Raw genomic sequence first — 10,796 nt, 5'->3', positions numbered from 1 at the left:
TGTGCTAAATATAAATTTAATGTAAGATGGATAAACTATGTGACAATTACATTGACTTAAATTTGAAGGATATATTTTGTAAAAAATAAAGTTTTTGGTTTCCACAAAGACTTGATAACAATAAATAAATGTTTCTTAACCAAATAAATAAACAAAAGTTTGAAATTTAGGGCAAGAGTGTCTGGCTATGATTGCCAAAAGTCCATAAAAAGAACAGGCAATATGCAAATGAATATTGAAAGAAATAGTCAGTTAAAAAACATGCAGCATCACTATTGATTCTAAAAACACTAAAATTATAAGACAAGTACGTGGTATCAGCATTAAAATGCAATAAGCTCGGAGAACAATCTAAAAAGCTTATGAGAATTTTGAAGCAATTATTTTGTGCGCAAAAGGTGAATTCAGAAACATATATCACAAATATTTGGCACAAAAAGGTGGATGAGTTTATTTAGAACAATATCTTCCACTTGTCCAAGGATGTGGTTCTGTACGATTCCCTGGATTTGTCGTGTATTTTTTCCAGTCATCAATCATCATTTGAAGGTCATGAGCTTTCGTTTCTAGACTTGTACAACAATTTGCATGCATTGTGCAAACTACGTTAAGATCCTTACTCGGCTCGCATATTCCTCCAAAATAGGCTGTGTCCAGAAATCTGATTTTCAACCCAATCTTGCTGATGAAAGGATCAAATTTGATCATATTAAGCGCATCCTGATCATGATTCGACGGATATGCTTCTCTGGATTTGCACCAAAAATTGTAAAATTGGATTGTCATGTTATTTGATCTAACATAGATGAAACCACTATTTGGTGAGTTGTTCAAGTCAGTAGAGTTGAACCCAAAATGATCGCATGCAATTTGGAAATCTGCATCTGAATAAAATCGCTGAAATGGATCTCGAAACCACAGTATATCTGCATCCTGAGTTTGAAACAGAAAGAAGAAAGAAATTTAGACATTAATATATGAATTTTTTTAGGGGCATGTTTTTTGGAGACGAATAATACATCTATATATCCTTTGAAGATTTAAACATCGAATCACGTGTAAATACTATTTTTAGTTTCACATTTATCAATCATTAGAGAAACATGCACAAACAATTTATTCATGATTGTAAAGTTTACGCCTTTATCTTGTTTCTTTAGCAGTTACCTTTTTGTTTTCCACATTCCACCAAAAAACGTTAGAGTGCTGTTTTAATGCACTACAAATTATAGTTGAAGTAGTTATTCTAACGTGTAGGAAAAATAAAATACCACCCAAGTTTTTTCAAATGATAATTTCCTCCTTGAGGTTTGGTTAAAAGAACAGACAATTATGGAGCGGAAAATATTTGTGTAGATCCAATCTGAGAGTTCATTTCAAAGTAATTCATTCATAACCTTCATCTTATTTTAATCTTATTTTTTATTGTATAATCGCAATAGTCACCGAACAAACTTCGGATATTTTATTAGAAAAAATACAGTTTTGATCCCCAATATTTGGTCTATATGTGAAATTGATCATAATATTTTGATCAAAATAATTATGACCCCCAAAGTCTCTTATTGTAGACAAATTTAGGACAACAAATGGAAAATCACCATAACTAACAATTAAAATCAAATTTACGTTAGTCAAAAGTTTTGACTTTTCATTTTTGGTCTCTAACGTTTCGATTTTCGATCAATGTGGCTACTTATTTTTCAAATAGTTATAACTAGGATTTAAGATAAAAATAAAAAGTGAATTGAGTTATATATATGATAAATATATTTCCAAACTCCTATAAGAACCCTAAAAGCACTTTGTATCCCTACAAAACTATGTTTAGACTAAATAAAATATCCTTTTTAAATTAGTTGTAATTGAATAAAAATACACAAATAATATATAATCTAAAACTAGTGGAAGAAGAGGATAATTCCAATTTCGATATATAACTATATTGTGGTACTTTTACACAAATTCTTGCATGACTTGTGGAAGTGGGTTTTAAATAGTTGTGGTTATGAATTGTGTTTACAATTACTAGTAAATGCAAGTACTGATATGAAGTGCTTTTAGGGAGTTTGGAAAAGATTTTCTTTTATTTTTTCAAGTCTTTAATCTTATCAAAATCTAAAAATAAAGGTTTAAAGTATTTATGTGAATGTTTGCAAACTATTATTTTGGTGTATATTGCATTGATAGTTTTATTGAACAATTCAAGTTTAAACTATCTTCATTTGAAACTTAATTCATAACTTATTGAAATGCAATATGCACATCTAAGATGATCAACTTAACTTACTTATTACATATTTCTCATATTTAAATGGGATATTTAATTTTGTGTTTAATTATCAATATAAGAAAAAAGATCATAAAGCTCATTATTAATGAATTATTCATACTGCAATAATAAGTACATAATTATGCCATATTTGAGGTCAACTGTGCACAAGAGGAAACTATTGGCATGAATAAATAAGATATATAGAATAAAAAATTAGTTAGCTTTTCACCTTTTTATTATTATAACTCTAAGAACATATCTAACGCAATCTCAATCTAATTTGCATCATTTCATCTTAAAACCATCAATTTCACTATTAGATACTTAAAAAAGGATAATGATTGAAACTCTAAAAGTTGAGGACAAAAAATGCAAAGTCAAAATTGTTAACTAACTTCAATTTGATTTTGACCCCTAGACACTGTTGAATTTTTATTAATTGCCCTAAATTTACTTAAATTTCAAAACTTTATAGGCCACATTTATTCTGATTGAAATAATATGGACCACTTTGCACTTTGATACACAAGTCAATCTTTAGGTTTAGAATTGCATTTCTTCCTTAAAAAAATGGATATCTTCAATTTGGTGGACAGTGTGGATTTCCTTAGAAAATGATTACTTTTCTTTTTTCTCTTTTAGGACATGTTTAAAAGAGACACAAAATATATCTCACAATGTTACACTACATTATCGTCTTGATAATGGATGGTTGTGTACATATAGGATGAACGGGTTTGAATTTAATATCTTTTTCTTTTTTTGTTGGTACCACAACAAATAAAGGGTTAGTATTTATTTATTTTACCATTTTCAAATTAAGGGTTTTTGAACAACGAACCAATATCCAATTGAAGGGCAATCATGTAATTTGAATGCTGCAAGTGATGAAGCTTGGACAAATTTTATTTTCCTTTTTTGAGTTTGGTACACCATCAACTATAACTAATTAAGTGGGACATTGACAAGTATAAACGATGATTATTATTCTATTGATAAAATTCCCCGGTAGCAAATGTCTGTGGATGATTGCCACAGCTGCATTACATAATTGAGATTATTCACATCTGATTACTACACCATTTCTAAATGTCAAGAAACTTATTATTTGGTGAAATCATTTATCGTTTGCCTAACGGCTACAAGTACCAAATGGGCATTTGTTAAGAGGGGTCTCAAATGTTAGTTTTTTTTTTGTAAAATTATAATTAATTTGAAAAAGTGTTAAAATGTAAAGGGTGGAATAATTGCAATTGTATATATTCATGTGTTAACTGTAATTTAGGTGTACTACGAGTATTAATGGCTACAAGTACCAAATGGGCATTTGTTAAGAGGGGTCTCCAATGTTTTTTTTTTTTTGGTCAAATTATAGTTAATTTGAAAAAGTGTCTAAATGTAAAGGGTGTGAAGGAAATTAAACCAAGCTATTTTAGTATTTAGTTTCCTAATTCCTTTTGGTATCTTATTTGTTTAGTTTCCATATTAGATGAGGAAATCTCAAGTCAATTCCAAATAAGTTTTGGTTTACAATTATATTTATTTTAGGAAGTTTTAGAACCCATAAATACTACTAGTCTAGTAGATTATTAGGTGAAGAGAAGGGTTGAGTTGAGTCTAGAGATTAGACTTGAGAGAAAATCTTATAGTTGAGATATGTGAGTTGTCGTGAGCGAAAAGTTACGATTTAATATTTGTTTTGAGTTAAATAAATTATTCAGTGTTTGTTCTCCTTCTCTTCCCACATATTTTTTATATGTGTTAGGATTGCTTCTGCTGTATGCACGGTGATTTTTTGTGCCAACAATTGGTATTAGAGCCCTAGGCTTTGATCTTGGGGCTTGTTCACAAAATTGGGGCTTGGAGCTTGTTTGTGAAATTAAAATATGGATCCGCATTATTTACCATGCTGTGGTGTATTTATCTTTGATGGTAAAAATGATTTTGAGATTTGGAGGTTGATGATGAAGAATTTTTTCAAAAATATTAGAGTTTTGAATATTATCCAAAAGGGGTTCATGGAACCTATAGAAGGCACAGAATTATCAAGGGATGCAGTTGAACAATTACAGAGGAATAGACAGTTGAACAATAAGGCATTATACTATCTCCATACCCAAGTCCAGTTACATGTAGCCAAAAAATTCATACATGTAAAGACAGCGAAGCAGACTTGGAAATTTTTAACAAATTCCTATGGTCATGGTGAAGAAGAAATTTGTGACGAGGAAGAAGAAAAAGAAGTTTTTGATGAGGCAAAGAAAGAAGAAATTGTAGCAATTGTGGATATACATGAAAATGAAGAAATTGTGATTGAAGAAGAAATTTCACAAGTGCTTGAGAAAAAAAGTGAAATCATTGATCAAATTAAAGATGTGATTGAAGATCATGATGCTAGAGAAATTGTTGACTTTATTGAGGTTGATGAATCTTTTGAAGAGAAAAATCAAGTGATGAGATTGGTTGAAATCAATTGTGAGGTGGACAAATTAATTGAAGGTTGTGATACTGCAAAAGTTGATGCAGTTGCTAGTGCTGAAAAACTAAAGGAAAAATGTGGTGATGTTGAAAACTTTATTGGTAAAAATTATGATTTTCTGATCTTTGGAGACTTTATTGGTGATATGGATGAATTGAATTGTGGAGTATCTAATAAAGAATTGGTGGATATACTTGAATTTTTTTACAACAGCGATCAAGAGAAGAAATTGTTTGAGAAGTCCAAGTTTCATCCACCATCGCGCGTAAAGATGAAATTAGAGATCAATTACAAGTTGGAATTCCATATCATCTATACAGCAACTGAATTTTTCATAGAAATTCAAACTAGGGATGGCATTGGAGATAACAACATCAAGAGTTTGGTTTAAGGGAAACAATGAAGGAAATTAAACCAAGCTATTTTAGTATTTAGTTTCCTAATTCCTTTTGGTATCTTATTTGTTTAGTTTTCATATTAGATGAGGAAATCTCAAGTCAATTTCCAAATAAGTTTTGGTTTACAATTATATTTATTTTAGGAAGTTTTAGAACCCATAAATACTACTAGTCTAGTAGGTTATTAGGTGAAAAGAAGTGAAGTGGAGAGTTGAAATAATTCCGCTGTATGCACGGGGATTTTTTGTGCCAATAGGGTGAAATAATTGCGATTGTGTATATTCATGTGTTAACTGTAATTTAGGTGTATTACCAAGTATTAATGGGCACCAGAAAATTCAAGTCATTTAATCCAATAAAATCAAGGATAAATTTAAGATATTACCGTGAAAATGAAGCTGTATCCCATCTCAAGAATCGTCCGTTGAAACTCAAGCTTTCTCCACACTATCTTTAGATAATCTTCGCTCATAAAATCTGCCTTTCCCGAAAAATCAACCCCCTCCGTGGTTAGTGCAATACAATGCGGGTGTAACTCCAAGCAACGAGAATATGCTTTTTGGTCCATAGCTCCAACAACTAAATGATTCAACAGAGCTTGTGTTTGATTCCCACTTCTGAAACCCTCAAGAAAGAGATCAAAGATTGAATTTGGTGCTGTCCATGCTGCATTTACTGTAGTTATTATAACCGTTCTGGTCACCATGGCTGCTTTGTTCAGAATATTTTCCAACTTGGTTTCTTCATTTTCTTGATTAACCTTCATAATACAGAGCAAAAGAATATAAAAAGACAATTATTGCAGGATGTAGATTAATGCCCACTCAATTCCAGGGAGAGGAAATGAAACTATAGCGCGTTAGGAAATTCGATAAAGTATTGGTCTAGCTAGTAATCAATGTTTAAACCTCAACAAATAGAGATTTTGGGTTCGTATATAACTAATTGTGATTTTATTTTGACTGCATATTAGTCTTCATTCTGGCACACGAATTTTAGGTTAAGTAATGATTTGCATATATTAATTCCAGATTGAATTAAGTGTAATCATACCACTACAAAAAAGATAGAATAGAAAGATGTTAAGAGATACGACTGTCTAGGTGGTTGTGTTTCTTTTTATGGAGAAAGGGATGAAAATAGAGAAAATGAGATCAAAGTAATTATGGGCAAAAAAATTAATTAATTTCAAAATTGAAGCCCTAAAACATATTTAATAGTGCTGGACAAACCAAATTTAGTCCAAAGAAAGAAAAATAGTGTTGATAACAAGAAATTCAGTCAAAGAAACTCATTTAATCTGGTCAAATTTTGGAATGTATAATGATAATTTTGAACTGAAACGAATACTCGTATGTGATTTAGGACTAAAGTAAGTAGATTTGTAGTCTATGATATTCTTTAGATCAAATGAAAAAAATCTATTAAGAATCTTTATTATTAGGGCAAATTACATTTTACCCCTGTGGTTTAGATTTTTTTACATAGCCCCCTATAGTTTCAAAAGCTATACATAACCCTCTCATGGTTTGGATTAAAGTGTCAAAGTGACAGAAATAGTCATTCGTAACGGAACTTCTAAAAATATCGAAATTGCCCTTATAAATACATGACACACTAACCCGCTTATGGTTTAATATTTTACCATATTACCCCCTTATGGTTTTCAAAATATACACAAAACCCCCCTTGGTTAATAAATAATTTTCAACTTTACATAAGGGTAATTTTTGATATTTTAGGTGACTCCATTACAAATGATCATTCCCGTCACTTTGACACTTTTATCCAAACCATGAGAGGGTTATATATAGTTTTTGAAATCATAGGAGAATTATGTAAAAAATGCTAAACCACAGGGAGTAAAGTGGAATTTGCCCTTATTATTATTATTTTGATTGCAGATCAGATGGCAGTGCATGTAAAAAGGCCACTTTGTTCTTATACACGCCAAAGTTTTACAAACAGAAGTGTAAAATGATGAATACCCTGCTATTTGAAGTCCTACACCTCTCTTGATATACATATATATCCTCGTTCACAGTTTGCTAAAATCTCAAAGTCAAACAGAAACTCTATGTCTGAAAATAACAAAAGACGACAACATTTTAATAAAATTTCGTTACAAGATTTGAGCCTACTTACTCGAGAAAAAAAAATTTTGGGCATGCATACTTGAAGAAAACTAGGAAAAAAAAGTGGCATGTAAAAGTGCTATATGGAAGGAACAAGTTGGGGATAGGAATGGGTTGGATGACACAGGCGCAAAGAGGGTAAGTGAGAGGTTCGAATTCGAGATAACCCGTTTTCTTTTATTTTTCACAAGATAACCTTTTTTATGGGTAAAATATAATTTACTCATCTGTAATTTAGCGATTTTTCATATAACATCCCCTTAATTTTAAAAGTTATAGATAATCCCCTCATATTTTGGATTAAAGTTTCAAAGTGACAAAAATGATCTTCTGTGACGAAACTCAAGGAAATGTCGAAAATATCCGTGTTTAAAAACTAAAATAGCTAAAGTGACTAAAATATAAAAACTTAATATATATGCATGACACTTTAACCCTTTATGATTTTATATTTTACTACATAACCCCCTCATGATTTAGTGTTTTACCACATAATCCCCTTATGGTTTTCAAAATATATGTATAACCCCCTGAGGTTAATTAAAAATTTGGATTAATCACATTTTATCCCTTTAAAGAATACCTCATTTTTCAGTTTCCCCCTAACCTGTACTTTTGCTCACTTAATCCCTTTTAGGACAAAATTGCCCTTGCATTATTTTGACTTTTCATTTACCTTGTTTTCCTTTCTTTTATTTCTTTTTCTCTTTTTTCTTTATTTAATTCTTCCTCTTTCCCACAAAAATCTTCACCTTAATGATTAAAATTAAAAAAGAGGAATTGCAGAGATCTATCTTCTCCTTAAATGATAAAAAAAAATATTCAATTTACTTTCCTAAAATACAATTTTTTTAGTCTTTCAATTCCGTGACTTTGATACTTTAGTCCAAAACTATGTGGGAGGTTATTTATCACTTTTGAAACTACGGGGATTATATGAAAAATCGTTAAATCACAGGGAGGTAAATTGTATTTTACCCTTGTCTATTTATTTATTTGACCAGCACAAGTATGGATATGAATTTGATATGCGACCAAATTTAAGCAATTTGACTTTAGGAACATGTTATGCATTCAGCATGTTGATAAAAATATTTTTAGGAAAAAGGCTCTAGGCACAATGAAATGCAGCAAACCAACACATTGAGGTGAAGGCGAAATTCTGCTATAATCCAAATAAACTTACCAAAGATGGTTGGTTTCTTGGTACTGAGCCAGCTGGAGAAGACGGGTTTTCAGGGACAGAATCAGTCGAAGAAGGTATATTATATCCTTGCCTCGGGCCTTGTTTATGTTTAAAGGATGGGAAAGACAAATCTCCTTCTGTATTAGATTCGTCATGATGGGATGATGGAGAGGGAATCATAATGTTTGCTTTTCTGAAACTGAAAGCTTGAGGTGGAGAAGAATGTTTAGAGTCTTGATCAGGCGTGGCCACCAAGATTTGATAATTGTTATACGGATAATGATAAAGAAGAAGGCAAGATATGTTAACAAAAATGACTACAAGTACCATCCAAGTGATACTTTTACGAGATAGGTTATCTTCCATGAGGCGGTGGGGGTGGATAAGGTGGTGGTGGCGCGGAAGTGACGGACCCAAATCAATAATCAAGCATAAATCCGCAGGAAAAATTTACAAGAGATCGATTAAGAGGCAGAGGAACAATTTCTTTTATTACTCAAAGGACTGCGCCTACACAACTTTTCTCACAAGTAAACGTGCAGAGAGGCTATATCTATTCTAAAGAAACCCGAGGCTACTGACTTCTCTAGCCCTCATGCGGCTACCACTCTATTACTACTACTGCTATTACTAACCAGTTAAACAAAACTAACCAATTACATGATGACATGTGCTCACTAACTTAACAAATTAATTCACCTAGCTTCATTTAATTTTCTACATTGTCTCCCTTGAATCAAATTCCTCGAATTTGAACATGCCAACACCTTCTTCAACTTCATAAATATCTCAGCCTTCAATGCCCTGGTAAAAATGTCTACCACTTGCTATTCAGTCATGAAATAATCTATCTCAATCTCTTTCTTACGAACCAACTCACACATGAAGTGATATTTGATATCTATGGGCTTGCTACACCCATGGGGAAATGGATTCTTGGATAACTTAATAGTTGATTTACTATTACAAAAAATCTTCGTAGGACCAACCTGCTTGTGTTGTAGAACACCAAGCATGCAACGCAACTACAAAACCTGAATAGCACTATTAGCTACTGTAATATACTCTGTCTCTGCTGTAGACAAAGTAATCACACGTTGCTTCTTAGAACTCTTGGAAAACACTCGAGAACTAACAAAAGTGCATATCTCAAAGTTCTCTTTGTCTCAACTGTATCACCTACCAAATCACGGTTTGTAGTCAAAAAGTTCAATTGGATCATTTCCTGAATAAAAAAAATATATATCATCACTGCAAGTACTACCAATATACAACAAAATATTGTTAATCGCCTGTAAATGTGACTAACGTGGATTTTTCATGAATATGCTATCAAACCAACAACAAAATTGATATTTGGACTCGTAGTTGTCAAATACCTCAAACTCCTTACCAAAATTTTAAAGTATGTAGGATTCTATCCATTAGTACCCTTCTCATCAACTTTAATTTTTTTTCAACAAAAGTCAAAATTGGTTTAGTTGTATCCATCTTGAACTTCTTTAAGACATCACCTGCATATTTCTTTTGAAAAGCAAAAATCCCATAATTAGATTGACAAACTTCAATTCTCAGGAAATATGACGAGCCCCATGTTTATCACCTCAAACTATTTAATCATGATCTCCTTAAACTCTGTAATCATGTTCAGATTATTTTCTATCAAAATCAAATCATCTATATACATACAAGCACACAATAAGAATATCATCAAGAGTAGAATATTTAATATTTAAAGTATGCTCATATGGATATCTCTGAAAACCACCAGTAAAAAAATACTGACCTCTTCTGACAAATCTTGCAAATTGCTCCACACACATTTTCATTGAGTATTCCATTTAGGAGAGCTGATTTGACATTCATTTAATAAATTTTTCGGTTATTTTGGGCAGTAAGAGAAATTAATATACAGACCGTGTAAAGCTTGACAACAGGTGCAAATACATGAAAATAGTCAATTTTAAGTTTTTGCTTGTATCCTTTCACCATAGTCTTGCCTTATACCTATCCACTTCTTCATCGGGTTTAAATTTCTTTTTATACACCCATTTTACTCCAATTGCTTTTTTACTAATTGGAAGAGAAGTAAACTCCCAGGTATCATTCTTCTCAATTATATGAATTTCTTCATCTATTACTTTCACCCATCAATCATCATGGTTGCCCTCTCATACACTAGTGGGTCACAATCTACAAACAAAGCAAAATTAATTATATCTTTGTTAGAAGGAGCATCATCTGAAATAATCACATAATCCTGCAAATAAGTTGACATCTATCATTGATGTTGTGGATATCCAATTAACTCAATTTGTGGACC

The 10,796-nt window shown here is 31.5% G+C and overlaps 1 protein-coding gene across 1 annotated transcript; it reads right to left on the bottom strand.

Annotated features, from left to right (window-relative positions):
• Positions 1 to 450: 450 nt before the first annotated feature.
• Positions 451 to 8,653, bottom strand: LOC140013336 (uncharacterized protein At4g15970-like). The gene is made up of 3 exons (XM_072062589.1): positions 8,474 to 8,653; positions 5,538 to 5,912; positions 451 to 933 (listed from the first exon to the last, which is right to left on the bottom strand). The coding sequence occupies exons 1-3, from the start codon at positions 8,651 to 8,653 to the stop codon at positions 451 to 453; spliced, it is 1,038 nt and encodes a 345-aa protein (XP_071918690.1).
• Positions 8,654 to 10,796: the final 2,143 nt, after the last annotated feature.

The sequence above is a fragment of the Coffea arabica genome, chromosome 8c (genome assembly GCF_036785885.1).
Source record: "Coffea arabica cultivar ET-39 chromosome 8c, Coffea Arabica ET-39 HiFi, whole genome shotgun sequence".
NCBI classification, from domain to species: domain Eukaryota; kingdom Viridiplantae; phylum Streptophyta; class Magnoliopsida; order Gentianales; family Rubiaceae; genus Coffea; species Coffea arabica.
This window is presented reverse-complemented; position numbering and strand designations above follow the sequence as displayed.